Source organism: Budorcas taxicolor, chromosome 1, assembly GCF_023091745.1.
Source record: "Budorcas taxicolor isolate Tak-1 chromosome 1, Takin1.1, whole genome shotgun sequence".
Lineage (NCBI taxonomy): Eukaryota > Metazoa > Chordata > Mammalia > Artiodactyla > Bovidae > Budorcas > Budorcas taxicolor.
The window spans coordinates 198,835,170-198,858,256 of NC_068910.1; the positions used below are offsets into that span (position 1 = coordinate 198,835,170).

The 23,087-nt window shown below is 41.8% G+C and overlaps 2 protein-coding genes across 4 annotated transcripts in view; one reads left to right on the forward strand and one right to left on the reverse strand.

Annotated features, from left to right (window-relative positions):
- CEP63 (centrosomal protein 63) overlaps window positions 1–13,790 on the reverse strand; it is a 79,707-nt gene extending 65,917 nt beyond the window's left edge. Inside the window, exons 1-3 of the mRNA XM_052642347.1 lie at window positions 13,687–13,790; window positions 3,885–3,953; window positions 1,445–1,622 (exon numbers count right to left, since the gene is read on the reverse strand). Of these exons, the coding sequence (XP_052498307.1) occupies window positions 1,445–1,622; window positions 3,885–3,953; window positions 13,687–13,721 (282 nt within the window). The 5' untranslated portion in view covers window positions 13,722–13,790. The remainder of the gene's footprint in view (window positions 1–1,444; window positions 1,623–3,884; window positions 3,954–13,686) is intronic.
- Window positions 13,791–14,441: 651 nt separating this feature from the next.
- Window positions 14,442–20,116, forward strand: ANAPC13 (anaphase promoting complex subunit 13). Of its 3 annotated transcripts, none has more exons than XM_052643180.1 (3): window positions 14,442–14,548; window positions 15,521–15,651; window positions 19,714–20,116. In XM_052643180.1, exons 2-3 carry the CDS (start codon window positions 15,553–15,555, stop codon window positions 19,837–19,839), a joined length of 225 nt encoding a protein of 74 aa, XP_052499140.1. In that variant the 5' UTR covers window positions 14,442–14,548; window positions 15,521–15,552; the 3' UTR covers window positions 19,840–20,116. The 3 variants fall into 3 exon arrangements, with proteins under 3 accessions (XP_052499140.1, XP_052499130.1, XP_052499120.1); XM_052643170.1 differs by lacking the exon at window positions 14,442–14,548 and adding an exon at window positions 14,670–14,819; XM_052643160.1 differs by lacking the exon at window positions 14,442–14,548 and adding an exon at window positions 14,673–14,823.
- The last annotated feature ends 2,971 nt before the right edge of the window (window positions 20,117–23,087 follow it).

Consider the following 23,087-nt stretch of genomic DNA (forward strand, 5'->3'; position numbering starts at 1 on the left):
AGAAGATAAGAACTTTAAAGATGAGAAGCACAGTGACCAGCAATAAGAAGCTAACAACGACCAACTGAGAGGATCGTCGAAGCTGATCCTCTTAGAACTAGATGAGAAGCTGCCAAAGAACTCGATGTTGACCATTCTACAGTCATCTGGCATTGAAGCAAACTGGAAAGGTGAAAAAGTTTGATAAGTGGGTACCTTGTGAGCTGACCATAAATCAAAAAAATCCCAACAACAATGAACTATTTCTTGATCTGATTGTAACGTGCAACAAAAAGTGGATTTCACACGCCAACCAGAGACAACCAGCTGAGTGACTGGACCACAAAGAAGCCCCAAGCACTTTCCAAGGCCAGACACACCAAAAAAAAAGGGTCATGGTCACTGTATGTTGGTCTGCAGCCCGTCTGATCCACTACAGCTTTCTGAATCCTGGCAAAACCATTCCATCTACAAGTATGCTCTGCAAATTGAGGAGATGCACCAAAAACTGCCACATCTGCAGCCAACACTGGTCAACAGAAAGGCCCCAATTTTTCTCCATGACAATGCCCCACCGCACATTACACAACCAACACTTCAAAATTTGAATGAATTGGGCTACGAAGTTTTGTCTCATCTGTGATATTCAGCTGACCTCTCACCAACTACCACTTTTTCAAGCATCTTGACAACTTTTTTCAGTGAAAACGCTTTCACAACTAGCAGGAGGCAGAAAATGCTTTCCAAGAGTTCATGTAATCCCAAGGCATGGATTTTTATGCTACAGGAATAAACTTCCTATTGGCAAAAATGTGCTGAATATAATGGCTCCCATTTTGATTAATAAAGATGTGTTTGAGCATAGTTATAATAAAAAGCAGAGACATTACTTTGCCAACAAAGGACCATCTAGTCAAGGCTATGGTTTTTCCAGTGGTCATGTATGGATTTGAGAGTTGGACTTAAAGAAAGCTGAATGCAGAAGAATTGATGCTTTTGAACTGTGGTGTTGGAGAAGACTCTTGAGAGTCCCTTGGATGGCAAGGAAACCCAACCAGTCCATCCTAAAGGAAATCAGTCCTGAATGTTCATTGGAAGGACTGACATTGAAGCTGAAACTCCAATACTTTGGCCACCTGATGCGAAGAGTTGACTCATTTGAAAAGACCCTGATGCTGGGAAAGATTGAGGGCAGGAGGAGAAGGGGACAACAGAGGATGAGATGGTTGGATGGCATCACCGACTCAATGGACATGGGTTTGGGTGAACTCTGGGAGTTGGTGATGGACAGGGAGGCCTGGCGTGCTGCAGTTTACGGGGTCGCAAAGAGTCGGACACGACTGAGTGAGTGAAATGAATGAATAAAGATTTAAAATTCACGGTCTGAAACCACAGTTACATTTGTACCAACCTAATAAAAGGCAAAGTGAAAATATCAGTAAGAGCAGCAAATTGTCTGCATTACCTCTTTGTGTTTCAAATCCAACTGACTCCTGAGAGCCTTAAGTTCCCGTTCACGGATGTCCAAGCAAGTTTCTAGAGCGTGTGTCTGTCCTTCCCATTCAGATTTCTTATGAGCTACCATTATGTCAATCTGTTTCATGAGCTCCTGCAGTTCTGCTTCACAGGATGTCAAAAATCCCCTATAAATAAGAACAGACCCTTAAGAACATAGAACATATCTCCAAGTGGCTTTTCATCTTTCACATGTAAAAACAGAGCAAATGTAAACCTACCTAAGGTGGAACAATGTCAACAAATAATCAGAAGTAAAAAACAGGATCTCTGAGCTTTTCCCTTTAAGGCACATAAGGTGATCACCTATTCCACAGAACAGTCTTCCTCCAGCAGCCGACCTAAAGCCTACATCATGTGGGCAAACACAGACTGGTGGAAGTCTGGTTTGGGAGTGAGACTTCCACAACCAACAACTATCTCATCTTTAACATTTTAGGGAAGCTTTCCGAAGAATCCCGGCAAGCATATGTCATATTCTCAGCTAGCCAAGCAAATAAAAAGCTTTGGAAACAAGTAGGAAAATGACAATATAACTTTAAGAACTGTCTTAAGAAATTCATCCTTGAGCCAAATTTATTTCAACTACTTCTTTCCAACTTATTATTAACAACTTACTACAATCTATCTTCCTGTAAACTTACTGATGTCCTTCAGTATTTCAGGAGATGTCAGATATTACAAAGGTAAAAACACAAGTGGACACAAATGTATTGGATTCAACGAGGTTTCCAGGAATGGCCACAGAGAGCTTCTCTGCCGGGAGCCAGCACGGGAGATCCCACCCATGACAAGGTCATGCGGAGAGGCCTGATGGGCAAGGCGAGTCAGGTCTCAAGGGGTCCTCTGTCTGAGCATCTACCCCGAAACCAAAATCTGTTTACTGTCTGCTATACTATACTCTTCTGACATTACTACCTTTTCTCTGGAAAGAGTTAATTCAGAGCTCCAGTTAACAGTCTCCTGCATATAAAAAGAATGTCTCAGCTTAAACCCCTTTTGATGGCTTCCTAACTTATCTGACCGGACCTTACAACTTATGGATTGTTTACAGCCCCCAACTGTGAGAGGCATGAAGCTCAAAACATCTTAAAGATACAGAGCCTTTTAGAGTTAAGAATTAGTTTGGTGAAGAGTTTGTTGAGTTAATGTTTGCCGCCAGGCCTCCATAACCTTTATCTTTTAGACACCTGGGAGGATATTAATCAATGTAATTGGGATGCAGAAATAGAAATATAGTAGTTTTGATGTTAGCAACACTAGACTTTTGAGTTAACTACTTTTCTCTTTGTTATAAATCACTTTACTTCTTTCATTGTTATAAATTGTTGTATCCTTGCTAGGTAAGAATGTAACTTTATTTAGTGCTTTCTGAGAGTTGCACCAGACTTTGGGAAGAACAACATTTTTAAGACAAATAAATCTTCTGGTTGACAAACCCTTATCAGAAAAGGGCCGTAAAATGTTAATTGGCCTTCTGGCCAGAAGATGATGTAAATCACCTAAGACTTGTGTATACAACTAGGTATGCAGAGAGAAAGCCTGGTCTCGGTAAGAGTCAGGGCTGCTGACGCTGCATAATTATATATTATCCATTGATCTCTATGTACAAAAAAAAGGTATAAAAAGCCTTTACAACAATAGAGGAGGGGCCAGTCACTGGACTGGTTTCCCCCACGTCTTCTTTACTCTATTTTCTGGCTGAATTCCCATCTGGAGCGGGGAGGCTCACCACGTCTACTTACTTGCCCCGGCTTCTAAGATCCATGAGAGAGGGAGCCCAAAGCGGGGCACCCTCCGCTATTCAAATGGGCGCTGGTGGCCCAACGTAGATGGTGCAAATCTCTTGTCCTGAGATTTTATTACTTCTCCACGTAAACCAAGTTATTCAGCCTCTTTTCTCCACTAAAATTTCCTACTATACTATTTCTTCTTAATTTCTTTTATATTTCTAAATAAATAAGTTTTCCTCGCCTACGCCATCTCCCCTTCAAATTCCCTGGATCCACCAGGGCAGTACCCCAGCACTTCTCTGTCCATGGGATTTTCCAGGCAAGAGTACTGGAGTGGGCTGCCATTTCCTTCTCCAAGAGAGATAACTACTAAGACCTAAATACTTACAAAAAAAATCATTTGCTCTTAGTGTCACAAAATCCTTTTGTTTTTTAAAAGTCAAAAATTTAAAGTGGGTTGACAGAAAGTATCCAGTTTCACACTGCTGAGATGAGGGAAACACCCCACGGAGAGATGCTGACCAGAAACATGACATGGATCAGCCTAGATTTTGTTCACATTTCTGCTTCTGTACCCAAAGCACAAAATGTTCAGAGGTGTAACTCAGACATGTTTTTTAAACTCAGTGAGAAACTTAGGGTCAAAAGCAAACTTACCCATCATGCCCCCGATTTTGTATTCCTTCCAACAAAGCCTCCATCGCCAAATCTCCTTTCTTTTGGCAACTGGGAAAGCAAAAATGTCAGTCAGAAGAAAACTCATTTTTTATGTTGTAACATTCCAACTTACAAACTTAAGAATGTGCATGAAAGCATACAAATTAACGATGAGAAAATGTAGCACTCCTTAGGATAACTGTAGAAGAGTCAAGGAATATCCCTTCAAGAAATAGCACAAATGAACACACTTCAAAATAACTTACAATGATCTGTGCTGCCAGTGACACTCCCTGCATGACTGAAGTCAAATACCTTATTGTGGCATCCCTACTGTCTCATATAAGAGCAGGTCTGGGTGGAAGTGGGGTGCTAGCAGCAGAGGGACACAGACACTAACAAAACAAGAGGTCAGAGGAAAAGTGAGTTTTTTTAAAGAGACAGTGTTAAAAGGTAAACGTTCTGTGCTTGAACTTACTGGTCCATCATGGGAGCTCCTATTCAACTCTAGATGACAGGCCCATGAAGCTCCTAGAACAGCTTCCATCCCCTAAGAGGTGACTACTGACCTCCTTCCTCTGCACTTCATTGTTCTTAGTCCTTAACAGGTCATTTCACTACAGTTACATCACACTGGAAATGTCTTTTCTCACACCTTTTTCCCTTACTATTCCACCCTCAAGGGCAGAAAACCAGTTTTATTTATACCTGCAGCCCCAGGGCTTAGTGTGGCATTTCAACCTGATCTGCGCTGAATGCTTTCGGCTGGCTTATCTCAATTCCCCTCCCTTTTTTACCTAGCCCCCTGTATAAACTGGTCTGTAGCTGGAGAACTGCAGAGAAGAATCTAGCAGAGAAAGAAGGGAAGGGAGACAGAACAGACTGTCACAGAAAGAGAAAGACACACCATAAAGAAAGGTAGATGAGACGAGAAAGACCGCCCTTAAATTTGGATATGCCAATGAACGCTAACTGCTGTAGGTTTCTCACTTATCAGAAATCTTCAGAATGTTCCTGTGTTAAACCACTACTCATTCCTGAAGAACTGCTTTCTTCCTTCAAAATTCAGAGGCTCAACTCTGAATCCTCTTCAAATTATATTGCTCTAAGAGGACTTGACCTGCCTCTTGAGAAACCTGTATGCAGGTCAGGAAGCAACAAACAGAACTGGACATGGAACAACAGACTGATTCCAAATAGGAAAAGGAGTACGTCACGGCTGTATATTGTCACCCTGCTTATTTAACTTACATGCAGAGTACATCATGAGAAACGCTGGGCTGGAAGAAGCACAAGCTGGAATCAAGATTGCTGGGAGAAATATCAATAACCTCAGATATGCAGATGACACCATCCTTATGGGAGAAAGTGAAGAAGAACTAAAGAGCCTCTTGATGAAAGTGAAAGTGGAGAGTGAAAAAGTTGGCTTAAAGCTCAACATTTAGAAAACTAAGAGTATGGCATCTGGTCCCATCACTTCATGGCAAATAGATGGGGAAACAGTGGAAACAGTGGCTGACTTTATTTTACTGGGCTCCAAAATCACTGTGGATGGTGATTGCAGCCATGAAATTAAAAGACGCTTGCTCCTTGGAAGGAAAGTTATGACCAACCTAGATAGCATATTGAAGAGCAGAGACATTACTTTGCCAACAAAGGTCCATCTAGTCAAGGCTATGGTTTTTCCAGTGGTCATATATGGATGTGAGATTTGGACTATAAAGCAAGCTCAATGCAGAATTGATGCTTTTGAACTGTGGTGTTGGAGAAGACTCTTGAGAGTCCCTTGGACTGCAAGGAAATCCATCCAGTCCATCCTAAAGGAGATCAGTCCTGGGTGTTCACTGGAAGGACTGATGTTGAAGCTGAAACTCCAATACTTTGGCCACCTGATGCGAAGAGTTGACTCATTTGAAAAGACCCTGATGCTGGGAAAGATTGAGGGCAGGAGAAGGGGACGACAGAGGATGAGATGGTTGGATGGCATCACTGACACAATGGACAAGGGTTTGGGTGGACTCCAGGAGTTGGTGATGGACAGGGAGACCTGGCATGCTGCGGTTCATGGGGTCTCAAAGAGTCGGACACGATTGAGCAACTGAACTGAACGGAACTGAACAAACCACTAGATGTACAGTATTGAAACTGAAATAGCCCCTTTCAAGGAATTAATAGTCCAGTACGGGAAAGAAAAAAAATTTACTAAAATGTTCCCCTAAAGTGATAAATACAGTGATAGAGACATGCATAGGGTATCCTGCAAACACAGGAGAATAAGAAGACTGGAAAATACAACCACGGCACATTATCTGCACCTATTTCTAAAGTTACTATCCGGAGTATTAAATAACTATTCATGCATAAATATGGCAGAGAGGATTTCTTTCTAGTTGGTTTATCATTTTTATTATACCAAAATAAGATAAAATAAAAAGTTAAAGGTTTTCATGTTCTATTCCACTGTCTTTCAAACAATGATACAGTCAATTACAACAAGACAAAGATTCTGCTTTGCTCCACTGCAAGGAACTGAATGGCAGTACACAGTTCAGACAGTACTATGCAGATGAAGATACAGGACAGAGTCTTACTCTGCAACTAACTAGTTTTGTGTCCTTGGACTTCACTTTCTTTCTTTATGAAGGGGCATGACCTATATAGTCTTCAAAATTTTTTCCCGTTTTTAAAGGGATTCTAATGGTCAAACACCTACATACTGTAAGTACCATGCTCTTGACAACTCTATGTGGATATTTAGATTTAGTAACATAATATACAATATATTTTCTGGATGGCATTATTTAGTAACTAGCAATATTTATTTTGTTGTTGTTCAGTTGCTAAGTTGTGTCTGACATCATGGACTATAGCATGCCAAGCTCCTCTGTCCTCCATTAGTTTCAGGAGTTACTCAAATTCATGCCCAGTGAGAAGCGAAAAGTCACTGAATGCTCAATTGTTCTACCTTGTCTATACTGTCTAATTCAATCTTCGTAACAATCATACAAGATACATACTATCATTTTGAGGAAACTGAGGCTTGAAAGTTTAACTTGATTATGGTAAACTACAAACCACAGTCCCAGGACTCAAACCTAGGCAGTGTGGCTCCTAAGCTCCAGCCAATAGGTGATCTTTATATATTTTACAGTATTCCAGATCTTAAAATTTATCAGCATATCTTCTTTTGATTTAATAATATCTTCCTGATATAAACAAAATGAAACCAAACTGAAAAGTCTGGACACAGGAAGAAATACAGATTGAACTATGACACCACCTCCATGGACACCAGAGGGCAGTAGCACAACAGTGAACATGGCCCATTTCAGAAATTAAAACCATGGTCTAAGTCTAAGACAATGAGCTCTGTTTCAAACAAAAGGCGGGGGTGATGTAGGGAAGGTAAGTAACAAATGCTATAGAAAATAATCTAATATATAATGTTTTTTTAAAAATACTTTCACCATCATCTTGAGCAGCTAACAAACACCATCCCTTCTCCTTCCTGAGGATCAGGTAAATAGAAAGAACTCAGAGTTTCTATGGACTTTTCTGAGTTTCTCCAGCAGCTGTATCACGGAACCTTTTCTAAACAATCTGACCCTCATTCAGCTGCATGCAGTACATTACTTTGCTTTCCTTTTTGGCCTGTTCCATGCAATAATTATGTGAAGTTTATTCTTTGTCCAAAATAAATACAATTTTAAGTATTACGTTGGTGCAAAAGTTTTTGCACTGTCAAACTTTGCCCTTTGATGTTGGAATACATTTTTGTACAAATGCGGTTATGTTATACATCATTTTAATGCAATTTCTCACTTTATATTTTTTTGCTAATGACTTATTACTTGCTATTTATTTTATATTTACTTTAGACTAGGGAAATGATGTTAGACAAAAAGTAAATTTGAACAATTTTCTTGAGTTCAAAATGGGTCATAAAGTAGCAGAGAAAACTCATAACATCAACAATGTATTTGGCCCAGGAACTGCTAATGAATGTACAGTGCAATGGTGGTTCAAGAAGTTTTGCAAAGGAGACGAGAGGCCTGAAAATGAGAAGCATAGTGGCCAGCCATCGGAAGTTGACAACAAGCAAGTGAAAGGATCACTGAAGCTGATCCTCTTACAACTGCAGAAGAAGTTGTTGAAGAACTCAACATCAACCATTCTATAGCTGTTTGGCATTTGAAGCAAATTGGAAAGGTGAAAAAGCTCAGTAAGTGCCGCATGAGCTGACTGCAAATCAAAAAAAAAAAAAAGTCATTCTGAAATGTCATCTTCCCTTATTGTACACAACAACAATGAACCATTTCTCAATCAGACTGTGATATGCAATGAAAAGTGGATGTTGTAGGATAAATGGCAACCCCCACCTCAGGGGTTGTACTGAAAAGAAACTCCAAAGCACTTCCCAAAGCCAAATTTGCACCAAAAACAGGTTATGATCACTGTTTGATGGTCCGCTGCCTGTCTGATCCACTACAGCTTTCTGAATCCCAGTGAAACCATTATATGTGAGAAGAACGCTCAGCAAATTGATGAGATGCACCAAAAACTGCAATGCCTGCAGCTGGCACTAGTCAGCAGAAAGGGCCCAATTCCTCTCCACAACAACGCCTGACCACATGTCACACAACCAACACTTCAAAAGTTTAACTAATTGGGCTACAAAGTTTTGCCTCATCCCCCATATTCACCTGACTCAACGGACTACCACATCTTCAAGCATCTTAACAATTTTTTGCAGGGAAAATGCTTCCACAACCAGCGCGGTGACAGAAAATGCTTTCCATGAGCTCATGGAATCCCAAGGCATGAATTTTTATGCTACAGGAATAAACAAACTTATTTGTTGTTGGCAAAAATATGTTGACTGTAATGGTTCCTATTTTGATTGGGCTTCCCAGGTGGCACTAGTGGTAAAAAAACTGCCTGCCAATGGAGGAGACATAAGAGACATGGGTTCGATCCTAGGGTGGGGAAGATCCTCTGGAGAAGGGAATGGCAATCCACTCCAATGGACTGGAGAATCCCAAAGACAGAGGAGCATGGCAGGCTATAGTCCCTGGGGTCGCAAAGAATCGAACATGACTGAGCAACTTAACACACTATTTTGATTAATAAAGATGCACTTGAGCCTAGTTATAATGATTTAAAATTCACAGTCTGAAACCACAATTGTGTTTGCACCAACCTGTTAGTTTGATAATCTGTTATTCCTTGCCATTAACATAAAATGTTAAAGTAGTTAAATGGAAACTTTGTAGCTCTATAATTGGTACAGGACAAGCTTAGTCATTTCAGCATTTAGACCAAGACATCAACAAACAAAAGTTATAATTAAAAATCTCCACTGGAATGAAGACTGTTTTAAATCAGTGAAATCTAGAATAAGGTGGTTAAAAGAAATATAGGCTTTTTCATCAAGTCTGGAAAGCTGGGAAAACATACTTTAAATCTTAGAGAAAAAGAATCTAAAGAGGGTATCTAATAATGGGCAAATCTTTGAAATTCATTAACATATTGGAATTTAAGAGCTAGAAAGGACCGGAAGGCCTCCAATTTAGCTTCTTCACTTTATAGGTCAGGAAAAATAGCCAGAGGTATGTGCCTGAGATCAAAATATTCACAAAATGGGACACAGAAACAAAATAAATCTAGTTGGAATTATTAATTAATCCTAAGAGAAAGAATATGTCTATTCATCAAGTCTCATTTTAAAGGAGGATTACAATGTTTTGTCCCTTAACTGCCTTGGTGTTACTGTGATTACAAAGATCTATCGCTGTGTCAGATATACTATGACTGAAAAACTGTACCTGCTCCAATAAATAATCAGTATCATTTACAAATGCCCAGAAGGGTTCCTACTTAAACTTAAGGGAGAAAATTATCAGATAAAAGATCAAAGAAATCTCCCAAAATAAAAGTGAAATTTTAAAACATGGTCTAAATTATGACTCCAAATTCAAAAAAATAAGGGCAAAGACTAAGAAATCTTTAGTAAATAAAAATACAGTCTTACATGGTAAAAATGCTAAGCAAAGCTGAAAGATAAATGACAACAATACTTAAAGTTTTATCACAAGGGTTAATTATCCAAATGCATAAAGAGCTTCTAAAAACTGAAGGGAAAAAAGAAATCTATAGAAAAATGGACAGAAGATATGAACAAAGAGTTCACAGAAAGAGAAATCCAAATGAACTTAAACATATGAAAAGATCCTCAACCCTGTTCACAGTAGAGAAATATAAACTACATGTTATGCATGATTGTCAAAATACATTAAGCATATAAAATTATATACAGATATATAACATATAGTGCATTTGTTCTTACGTAAGGACAAGCCCCAAGCTAGTAAATATGATACCTATAAGAAAGGGAAATAGTCAGGGTGGAGAAAAAAGGAAGCTAAACTTGTCAGGAAGGACCTTAACAGGTACTTGTTTTATAGGCACTATGCCAATGTTTTACTTATAATGAAACAAATCCAAATGAAGAAAGAAAAAAGCAGTATTGAAAATTACTAGAAATGAAATAAACTATCAACTAGATACCAAGTTGGCAGCCTTACCATGTAACAAATTGCTTCATATGCTTTGAAAACACAACAACTTTACTGTACATATTTCAAGTGGGGTAGGTACTAAGGACAAAAAAGTACTACAAAGAAATCCTACACACCATTCAGGAAACAGTTAACAGTAAATCTGGTATCCTTAATTTGAAAGAATTACATACAGGAAAAAAGTAACTATGTTAATAAGCAAAAGAGAAAAAGATATAAAAAATATAAAATCAAGTGTTTTTAAAAAGCTATGAAATTAAACTGGCAATATCAATGTGAATTCTGTATGGTTCTTGTTTTTAAAATGTACCTATTTCCTAACTTTGGCTACTGTAAATCCTAAAACCAATGACCAACCTAGTAGCAAGAGGACCTCTGGCACCCAGACTTCTCTCTCAAATCACCTCAAGGAACCAGGGCTTCTTGGTGGCCAGAAATGTATAAGTGAGCCAGGAACATGTTTTAAAAGAAAATAAGGAAACTCTCAAAGACTACCACTGGTCATATCAAAGTGGACAGGAGCCAACGTAAACAGGCTGCCACTTGCCAACAACTTAAGTATGCAAAAAAAAAAAAAAGACTGCAATAGGTTGAGACAGTTAAAATATATTCAAATCTATAAGTTCATGATGATTAAAAAAAAAAAGAAAATCCTCATGGTTACCTTTGAAGGTTGCTAGGCCACCAACTCATTACTGTGCTCTGAAAATAGAGGGAAAAAATTAAGCATTTTTCTTGCTTTTCCTATACAAACTGTATTTCAAATAGCTGGTGGGTAATCAAACAGCTGGTGAGTTAAAAAGTTCTTCATAAAAAATTTCCAGCTAATAAATACTAACGAATGATGGAATCAGAAAATCACTATATTGCAGCCCCTAATGCAATGGATATAAGCAATTTAAATCCATGAAAGGATCTCACCATTAAGTGAATGGTTCATGGATAATTTCATGATGAATGGATTGGGCTGACAATACCTGAACCCACACTGCTCAATCTTAACATTAAGAAAGAGAGAAACTCAGAAATAACATGCCTCACTTAAGTATTTTGCACCAACAATGAAATCTTCCTCTGCTTCCTCCCCCAAAAAAGTCAAGGTTGAATCTGATCAAGCTTCTAGATCAGTGCTGTTCAACAGAATTTTATGCAATTATGAAGACACTTTATATATGCAGCATTTGGCATATGTGACTATTAGACACTTGAAATGTGGCCAATGCAACTAGAAAACTGAAATTTTTAGTTTTATTTAATTTTAATTCATTTAAATAGCCACAGGTGGCTGACACCTACTATATGGGCTGTGCCTCACTACCAGTTTATTCCCTTTAAAGGAAATAAAGGGAACAGGTGTATAAGTTAAAAGATGGCATCTGGATGCAATGAACTAAATCTAGAATGTTAAGGGAAAAAAGGGAGGTAACAAAATTTTAACATTAAATAAGACTGCGGGACTTCCCTGGAGGTCCAGTGGTTAAGACTCAGCCTTCTAGTGCAGTGGGTTGCTGGTTCCATCCCTGGTCGGAGAGCTAAACTCCCACATGCCAAGTGGCCAAAAAACCAAAATATAAAACAGAAGCAATATTGTAATAAATTCAATAAAAGACTTTTAAAATGATCTTCATCAAAATAAACCAAAAAAATCTTAGCAACACATGGATCTCTATGGGATTTTAATCCTAACAAGCTGATTTTAAAAACACATATATGGGACAGGTGGGAAAATCTGAACCCAGACTGAATACTGACAATGTTGTTCAGTCGCTAAGTCATATCCAACTCTTTCCAACCCCATGGACTACAGCACGCTAGGCTTCCCTATCCTTCACTATCTCCTGGAGTTGGCTCAAACTTATGTCCAATGAGTCAGTGATGCCATCCAACCATCTCATCCTCTTCCACTGCCCCTTTCTCTTCCTGCCCTCAATCTTTCCCAGCATCAGTCTATAGGATTTTTACTAATTTTCATAGATGTGATGACAAAACTGGTTTTGTAAAGCTGAAAACACAATCTGAGTTCTTAAAGAAAAATATTTAAAGTAACACAGAAACCAAAAATTCAATTCCTGAAACCCAGGTCAGTGTCGGTTTTAGCTGAATTTCAAACAAGCTTCCTAAAAGTAGGAAGCTCTAATAAAGCTGACTAGTGATGCTGTTACCATCCAATACCACTACTACGTTAACTGAGAACGGGAAGGGCCGAAGTTGTTCTACCTTTTAACGCGAGACAAGTGGCATCAATACAATTAATACATACAACAACTACAATAACTGTTAAAACCTGAATCTATATCCATTTTAAAGAGTAGTGTAACTGAATGTTTATAAATATCTAGCCCATTTTAATTTCAGTTGTTCTTACTATACTGATCACTGATGGTATAGTCAAAAGGCAAGAAGCTCAAGATAAAAAGCTAATGATACTACATTTCAAATAAGAAAATACATACCCTTTATTATATCATTAAGCTACAGCTATGATCAGTATAGAAAATTTTGAAGGTAACATGTAGTTAATGATCCTTATGGTTTCCTCTTCGTATCTAGAAAATAGTTAAATGCAAGCATGTGGGGAACTGTATAACTACAGGGCACAAATCCTACAGTACTGTTTTATTAAAGGAAGGAAAAAAATGTTAACACTGGTTTAAGGAACCGTTTGTAAGGCCTAAGGAAAACTACTCTGCGCAATACGTGTGCTTTAACTAGACGCCGTAAATGAACACGAGTCGCAGACAGCAAGCTCACTTTTACTCTCTGATGTTGTAAAAACTACATTAGGAGCCTAGGTTTACTGCTTTCAAATATGTTCATGATTATAGTGTTTTATGGGCCCATCCCTTTTTTTCTCACTTTATTTCGCATCCCTGATTTCTATGGAGCAATAAGTTCAGGGCTCCCCAAGTTCTGTCCTTCATGATTTCTGCCACATTACCATACCTCTGGAACTAACATTATGGTTTTTAAGTCAATTATTTTTAAAAACTTGCTAAATTTCCCACCCATAAATGAACCACTATCACCTGCCGTCAGTAACCTAAGCCGCAACAAGGCTAGGAAGGAAGCTAGCCAGATGAGGCAGCCCAGGCGGGAGGGCTGGGCCGGGGGTACCTCCCTAGAAGTGGCAGACTGACTCGCTGCCGACTCCGCTGGGAGAAGCGGAGCAGCTCGCCCACCCCGCCGCCCTCCCGCCGGCCGGCCTCAGGGGAAGGGCTGACCACCTGGCTGGCCCGGACTGCGCGCCGTGGGAGGCCATATCTTGCTTCGCGGCTCTGCGAAGCGTTTGCGGCGAGGAGGCGCGGGGCGCCGGGGCGGAGCCGGGCCGGCGGAGGCGAGCCTGGAGGCCAGCGGGCGCCGGAGGAAGTCGGCCCCCGGCCATTCGGCCGCTCAGTCTGCGGCCCCACTGCAGCCAGGGCGGCCTCCGGTTCCGGACACCGGCACCCGTCGCCTGTTGGACTTGCACACATGCGGTTACAGGCCTGCCACGAGCGCGCCCCCGAGTCTTCCCGCCGTTACCTCCGGACGGGGGCGCGCACGCACGCGCGTCACCGCCAACCTGACGTCCAGTCACGGTCTTCGGAACATTCGTTCCGCCTACGCTCCCTGACTTTTGATTGAAGCAACGTCCTCCTTGACCCCCCCTCCGCCCCGCCAAATGGGCTCACCGACATCCGGGGATGGGAGAGCAGGGCGCCTCGGTCACATGACCGCTGGGGGCGTGGTTCTGGCCGCGCTGGGCCAGTGCTGGTAAAGGTTTCCCGCGCCCTAGCGTAGGTAGTGTAGGAGAGGCACATGTTCGGGTTTCGGCCGATCCTATCGACAGAAGTCATTGTCCTCACCTCATCCTCATAACTACCTCCCTTACCCCTCGTCGGGAGGGTAGAAAGGGACTTACACGACGGCCCTGGACTTCCCCCGCTTCCGCATTTGGTAGAGCCCGCCTTGGGCCGGAAGCCGAGGCTACGGGGCGGGATCCCACGCCTGTACGGACGGTGGTGGCCCGAGAGGGTCATATTTAGCGGGTGGAAAAGGCATTCCAGATTTGTTCTTTTAACTATAAGTTTACGGAACTCTAAAACAGAGGTGAATAAAACTGCCCCTGTCCCGAAGAAACGCACGCACCGCTTGTCTGGGAAGACCCTGTAACGGGCAATGTAACAAGCCCCTGATGGAGCCCATTCACTGCGCCCAGGGAAATATGGAACCTGCGGAGGGGCGGATACCGCGTTCTTCTTGGAGCCTAGAGAAAGCTTCCTGCAGGAGGCAACCTGGGAGCTAAGTTGTTTACAGTGACTGGGGGTTAGCTGAGGAAAAAAGGAAGAAGACAGAGCATTCCAAGCTTTGGGACAGTCACGTGTGTAAGATTTTGTTCAGGAAAGTGGTTAACAGTTAATTATGGGGACTGGCAAGTGCCTGGGACGCTGGCTGTGACCTGGTCATTGCCCGCCTTGTACTTTCCACGCTTCCAGCCCCTGAAGAGTGACGGCACCTTAGCGCCTAACTCTGGAAATGAGATGTTAGCCCCGATGAGCTGACACCCAACTTTGAGTTTGGAATGAAAAATAGGTGTTCGTGATGGGGCAAAGAGACCTTTTTAGGTGCAAAGGCTGGAAAGTGCGACAAGTTAGATATATTCTAAAGAAGAATAGGTGAAAAACTATTTGAGGCCAAATTGGGGGAAAACATGCTGAATCATTAATAAAAAATTTACGCACAGCAATTGAAAACAATAATGCTTGAACCATCAGTCATAAAGCCAACTTAACTTGCCTAGTGAATCATAAAAACAAGGAACCACTCAAGGGCAGAATGCATGCTGACGCTGAGTGATCTGAGAAAACTTTACCAAAAGATGGAATCTATGTGTGACTAGGAAGATCAGCTGGGAGGTACTATGATGTTATAAAGAAACTGTAATCTAATCCAGGTGAGATGAGTCTCCCTGGATGATCCAATGCCAAAACATCCGCACTAGAAAGCCTAGAGAACCCTAATGGCTGGATTACATCATCTTTTCATTCTTCATGTTTAAGAAATAACCTCTTTGGTTTACAGGTCCCATCCGACAAGATCAAAGCTGCAAGAGAATGGACAGTGAAGTACAGAGAGATGGAAGGATCTTGGATTTGATTGACGATGCTTGGCGAGAAGACAAGCTGCCTTATGAGGATGTTGCAATACCACTGGTAGGCTGTAATGTGTGCTGAGGGTGATGGGTTAAAGGTCTGATCTGGTAGACCCTAGTAGCTGTAGGTTATCAATGGACAAATAAACTAAAGTCAAAGAAATCAAAACTATGGAGTCCTCTGACTCTAGAAACCTCTGGAGAGTATTTAGCTCAACTTTGTATTTGAAGAGAAATGTGGTTCAGATTGCTGAGGTGACTAGCTCAATTAGAGGTCATATGAGAACTAGAACTGAGGTCCTCTGAGCCATGTTCTGTCCACCACACCAAAGGGAGTAAAGAATTTAATGCACACCATGAGGAGGAACAGGAAGCATTGGTATATGCACTTAATTTCGCTACCTGTGGCCTGTCATTTTTAGAAACTCACAGTTTTGGAAACATATATTCTAGGTTCCCTGGAAAATATTCAGAAGAGACCTGGCTTTTCGTCTTTTACATTTAGATCATCAGGCTCTTTTCTTTCCTAATCTCTGGAAAATTCTTCTGCAGGGAGTTTGTTAAGCCTCACGTCATAAGATCTAAACGTTTTACTCGAATAAATGCTTACTAAAAATTCTGTCATAGAATTTTTGTCATAGAAGCCTAACAAGAAGAATAAGGACTGTTTTTCTTTAGAGCCTGCCAAGAGTTGTCGATTAAATAGAATTTGCGAGCAGGTGGTCTGCTGTGGCCATACATGTTTTCATTTAAGAATAAGAGGTAATGTGTTCAAGGAATAATACACGTAACAGATAATAAATGACAGGTTAGTTCAAGTTTAGAAAAATAATCAAAAGAGCATAATAAGAATTATAGCTCCACTTTCATTGAATACCTGTTTTGTGCCATGGGCTGAGGTTGAAACCTGACTTATTTTATCTATATCCTTAAAAGAACCTTCAGGGGTGATGATGATGTCCCCACTGCACAGGAAGAAAATAGGATCAAAGAGGAGATCTTGCCCAAAGGTTGGTAGCTAATAAGCTAGACTTTGCACTGAGGTCTGTGAGGCTCCAGATCCTGTCCTGTGGACTTTTGTTGGTTCTTTCATTCCACAAGCAGTTCTTTGAAGCCTACTGTGTGCCTTAAGACTAGGTAAACATAAGGATGTTTCTTGCCGCTCTGAGTCTAGAAAGGCAACATACATCAAAAAATAATTGTAATAGTAAATGTTCTGAGTGGAGGTCATGAACAGCTATGTAGTCTAAAAAGTGACTGCTTGCCTGGTGGGCATTAGAAAGGGCTTCAAGAGGAAAATCACATTTAAGCTGGTCAGAGGGGAGGAACAGAGGGTTAGTGAGGGTAGGCAAGCAGTGGGAACAGATGTGCAAATGTTTTGAATGGCTTTGGGAGATGCTAAGGTATTCAGTGTGGATGGAGAATATAATTGTTTTAAGTAAGAAGAAAAATTGGTCTTGGACCTTATTTTGAGAGGAGCATTTGATACCAAGCTTACCCCTCATCCTGAGAAGTGAGGATCCTCAAAGTAGACATGTGCTATATTCAAAAATACTCGAAGATCAGTTCAGCAGCATTATTAGAGAATGTCTGCCAAGGAGAAAGGAGCCGGTGACAGAGCAGAGAGGCCAGTTAGGAAGCTAGTGCAGTGTCTAGACAAAGGAGGAGGGCCTAAACAAAGGCAAGAAAGTGCAGAGGAATTGCTGAATTCTGGACGTGCTAACAGCAAGATTTGGGGACCATTTGTGTGGATGGGGTTGAGGGAGAGGGAAATTTCTATGCTGACTTCCAAGCTGTAGCCTGGCCCTGTTGCTAATCCATGTCTTTTCCCCAGGCAATGTCTTTTCCCCTAAGGCAATGTTTGTGCCAGTTAGCTTTTGCTGCTGCCTAACAAATATCCCCAAAATATGGTGGCTTAAAACAATAGCTATTTATGTCATGATTTTGTCACTCAGCTGAGTCTTCTTGTCTTTGCCAGCATGGTTGATCCCTGCTGGACTTGGTCGTGTTTTACAGTGGGCCAGCAGACTGGCTGGTGGCTAAGTAATTCTGGAGGCTTTGACATGTCTCACAGTTAGCAGGCTGTCAGCTGGAATGATGAGCTAACTAGGCCAAAGTCTCATTATCCAGCAGATTAGCCCAGACTTCACATAGTCATTTTCAGATTCTAAGAAAAGTATGAGAAGAAACTGCAAGGCTTCCTGAAGCCTAGACCCAGAAGTCACATGACCAACCCCAGCTGAGGGTTGGGGAAATAAACTCTGACTTTTCATAGGAGTAGCTGCAAAGAACTGTGGCCATTTTTTGATACTTTGTGTTTGTTTTCCAGGCACATAGGCAATTTTATATGTTGGCATTTGTTGCAAGAGACAATAGTGACCAAATTAAAGACATGCTTATTTTAGAATGAGATGAAATTAAATAATTGATTAACCAAGGACATGTGTATGCTTTGTCAGCTATAAGTAGTAATTGAAACCAAATTTTCTCTTTGAGTGCATTATTGCTTTACAGTAAATGATCATTCCTTTAAATTTGTACAAGTATGTTTGAATCTGAGTTTTACCTTTGTAGAGCAAAATGTATGTGATTCAGATATACTTGTACATCTTACAATTAAATCATTTTATTCATATTGAATGTCATTTTGAAGTAAAAAGTTATTATATTCATATACTGCAAGTTGGAGTCCAGTGGAAAATCCTGTCTAGATATTGAGTAACAGTTTGCTGCCCTTAAAAATAAAGTCTAAATTAAGATAAATGAAAAGAAATATATTGGTATCAGAGAATTCTAGTACTAAGCAGAGTTCTGGTAGTAACAAATTTAAATACAAGGAAACTATCAAAAAATTCTCACCACACTACAAAAAACTGATGAACTATGCGAGTTGATGGACGTGTTACCTAGCCTTACTGCAATAATCATTTCACAATATATACGTGTATCAAATCATGTTGTACACCTTAAACTTACACAATGTTACATGTAAATTAAATCTCAGTAAACCTGGAAATACATAAGGACACTACCCCAGATTCTACCCTAAGTGTGGCCCATGGCTTACCATTTTCAGACAATTGTAGGTAAGCTGTGTTGCTTTCTGTTGCCCTGCTCCAGCACTAGAGGGAAGTCTCTTCTATCGCCTTATGTTTCCATGCTCCCCACTTACCTCCATTATGTAACAGAGGCACGTTGGATACCTTTGAATTGTTTTGAATTGGATTGTTTTGAATACCTTTCTCGTGCGTAAGGAATATGCCAGCAGATGTGGCATTCTATAAAGCAGCTTCCCCACTCCACCCGCTCCAAAGGATTTAGTGCTGGCTGATTTCATTGTTCCTAGCCACTAGTGCGGAGAAGGCAATGGCACCCCACTCCAGTACTCTCGCCTGGAAACTCCTATGGATGGAGGAGCCTGGTGGCTGCAGCCCATGGAGTCACTGAGAGTTGGACACAACTCAGTGACTTCACTTCCACTTTTCACTTTCATGCTTTGGAGAAGGAAATGGCAACCCACTCCAGTGTTCTTGCCTGGAGAATCCCAGGGATGGGGGAGCCTGGTGGGCAGCTGTCTGTGGGGTCGTACAGAGTCGGACACGACTGAAGCGACATAGCAGCAGGAGCAGCAGCAGCCACTAGTGAGGATGGCTAGTAGTTCATGCCCTGCCCATGCAATGCTGGGCACCTGACCTGCGTTACCTCACTTAGCCCTCACAGCAGTCCTGTGAGGCGAGGACTACTTTTTACTCATTGCTGAAAAGGAATCAGAGCCTCCAAAGGTCTGAATACCTCACCTTAGTACCCCAGGAAATGGTGGCGTCATGGGCTAGGATCCCAGTGGTCCAGGAATCCTGTGTCTTTAGCCTTCTGCCACAGTGCCTCCCATACAGGCCCCAGAGTCATGATGCGGTTGTTCTGACTGGAGGTGGATGGGGCACGTTTGATCAAAGTTGCGATGTTTTTTCCTCACTTTTTTTGATTCTTGCTCTTTCTGTAGGATATATTTCTATACTACCTGTTTCAGGAACTCACAGGTTTTCATTCTAAGTGTTCTTGAGTTTTAAGGGGTTTGTTAATGCAAAGTAAGCCATCGTCCTGAATGTCCTTTGTACCTTTTCAGAATGAGCTTCCTGAACCTGAACAGGACAATGGAGGCACCACAGAATCTGTTAAAGAACAAGAGATGAAGTGGACCGACTTGGCCTTACAGTACCTCCATGAGAACGTTCCCCCCATAGGAAACTGACTCCTGGCTCCTTGTTCATCAACAGATTTTTTTTTTAAATACAGATACAAAACATTTTCTTTCTGTCTCCAACTTAAATCTTTTAGTGATAGATTAACACTCAAAAATGTGCAACTAATTTTGTGGCAGCGAGATACAATGTGAAAATACTCCATCAGGTTGAGAAGCTGATTGCAGTTTCTTAGGGATGGAGAACATCTGGCCCTTTGAACCTGAAGTTCTTCATTGACTAGCTTGTGTTTGAACATGATTCATTAAACATTTGCCTTTAATTCTGGTTTTGCTTTACTGTCAGAGTTCATCACTTCCCAACTACTTATATGTGTCCTGTGACACAGGTGACTGGGGATATGAGAGGGAAAGGTGAAGAAAGATGAAGTCAGACGTGAGAATGAACTCCCATTCTGAGACTCATCTGAGTGGGTATATGTGGAGTCTGTAGATGTTGTGGATACCTAGCCTGGTCACTGACTACAGGGATTCCTAAAATTCCCCATGAAATTTTCAAAACTTTGGAATAAATTTACAAATTAAAAGCTATCTTGACAATTAACTTCTCTTCTCCCTACAGCTTTCTCTGGTGCCTCAGGAAAGGTGAGATGGACCACTAGTTTTACCCAGTAACAGGATTCTTTATTTTCTCAAAGCCCTTTAAGGTGTAACTGAAGCACTGTAGAGTCAATATTTGGTTACACATTTGAGTAAGAACTTGTATTTTGAATAACACATTGATGGACATTTATTTCCCAGAATTATTTGCCTCTGTTACGTGGTATCACTCTTGTTCGCTCCCCAGATTGTAAACTCTGCAGGGAGAGGCCCTGGTTTTTACATCTGTACCCCTCATCATAAGACTGGAAACACTGAATAATTGAAATCTCTCTTGTCATTTTTAACTGGGTCATTTTATTTACATACCTTTTAGGAATAAGAAATATACCACAAAACAAATGGGCTGATTTTAGGCTTTCAATCAGAAACATGGTTGTAACAACTCACCTGTCATCCAGACACACCCAGGCTGATGGGGTCCCTGGGTATCAGTGACTTGCCCAGAAGTCATTCATCTCAGAATAAAGGGCTCAATTCACCAGTCCCTCAGTAACCAAAGACAGCTCAGTAAAAAAGAAAATTACGATGTTCAGAAAAAACATACCAAGAGAAAACAAAGTTTTTCAAAAAATTACCTAAAATTCCACAGTTCTTCCATATTCTAGGTAACTGAGAGCTTTACTACAGCTTTACTTGTGTGCAATACCCAAGACACTAACATCTGGAAATCCAGCCTTGCTTGTGGGCCCAACCTTTCCCAGGAGTATTGGTAGACCAGTCTCACAGTATGAGACTTGTAAACTAGACCGTTGTTGGTTTATCTGCTTGGTTGTGACCCTCACCTGAGAACTGCTCCCACAACACATTTGTGACCCATGATAGGGTGGCAGAACAGTAGCTCACTGCAAGGAATTAGGTGACCAATTCTAGGCCAAATTGTCAACTGCAGCTTTAGAATCTGCCCACCTAGGCCTGGCTGGATGATGGGCACAAGAGATGCTAGGCTGCCCTTGTAGGGTGCCTCCCTAACCACAGGAGCTGAAATACCCGCGGAGGAAGGTGTCTGCAGGGGGGCTGAAGGGCTGTGTCCACGTGGCCCTCCTGTGGTTCCTATGCCTTGGCTGCTGTGCTTTCCAGTTCAGCGCATGTGTGCTGCTCTCTGTGGGAGGCACCCCACTAGGTACTAGTAATGGCAGTGAACAAAATGTACGGCTTCTGCCTTCATTTAGTGGGGAACAGTATTAAACCAATAGGCATATGAATCTATGGTTTTAAATTGTGACACATACTAGGGAGAAAAAGGATCCCTTAGGTTCCTAGAAGCAAAATCAGAAGCGGTTTCTTCTGCAAGGAGTTTATTGAGATTAAGCTCCCTGGAGAAGCCTGTGAGGGAAGCAGGGTGGAGTCGAGGAAAAACCTGAGCAAAGTAGGGCTTCAGCTGGAGTCTGGCCTGTGCCTCATTCCTGGGAGCTACAGAGCATGATGTCACGAGAGTTTCCCCACCTTGAGGCAGGGTCCTAGGCCTTTGAGCCCAGTATCTGGTGGTCAGTCACCAGCTCTGCCCTCTTGGGCCTCCCTGGCGGCTCAGATGGTAAGGAATCTACCTGCGATGCAGGAGACACACTTTTGATCCCTGGGTAGGGAAGATCCCCTGAAAAAGGGAATGGCAACCCACTCCAGTGTTCTTGCCTGGAGAATTTCACGGGCAGAGGAGCCTGTCAGGCTGCAGTCCTGACATGGGGTCGCAAAGAGTCCGACATGACTGAGGGACTAACCAAGGAGGGCATAACCAGGCATTGCTAGGGGACAGGACTCTCCAAGGAATAGTGTAGCTCTTGACAGTCAACAGTGAGGGAGTAGGTGCCCAGACAGACCAAGCAGAGGGGATCTGGGCCCCAACAGTGACAATTGCAGGGTATAGAAAGTAGAGAGTGTGACTGGGGACCTGATTTAGATTAGATGATCACAGTGAAACCCTTTTGGTAAGTAGATATTATAGCACATATTTTGTTTCTGAATTTTTCCCATTCTCCAGTGAAGTGGCCAGATCCTTAGTGCTTCCTGTTCACAGCAGACAGCACATGCTCAAAACCAACCCTCATCCTTGTTTGAGGAGCAGGGAAGGGATGAAGAGGAGGAGCCTCTTAGGAGCAGTGGAAGTCTGTGCCCCAGTGGCTGGTGGTACCCAGCGAGATGGTGATCTTCAGAGGCTTGAGGTTTGGGGGTCCCCCAAAGGAAATCTGAAGTCAACCTGAATCTCCCTGCCAGAGCAAAGACCCCTGAGGACTGGAACCACCTCCTTCAAGGGCCCTCAGAGTTGTCAGTGAGGATAGGAGCAAGCATGCAGATGGACCGGAGGTCCTTGCCCATTTTTGAGCATACGAAATGCTTGTGAGACCCTCAAAGAGGAAAGGATGCCTCAGTGACCAGAGATCTAATTGCTGCTGCAGCACAACAGAATGGAGCCAAAAATACTTAATTTGCTCTGAAAAAATCAGAAAACGTGGTATTTCTTGTACCCTCCTTGAGTTTGTGAGCCAACACCTGACAGATGGGTAGGAGTAGCCAGGGGAAGAATTGGAGGGTGAGGGTTGATGGCTGAGAGCAAATTGCGTAAAGCCCAGAGGTGAAACTGGCATCACAAGCAAGGTGGGCGGGGAGGCAGGAGAAGGTAGGGGAAGGCCTGATCAGATTTC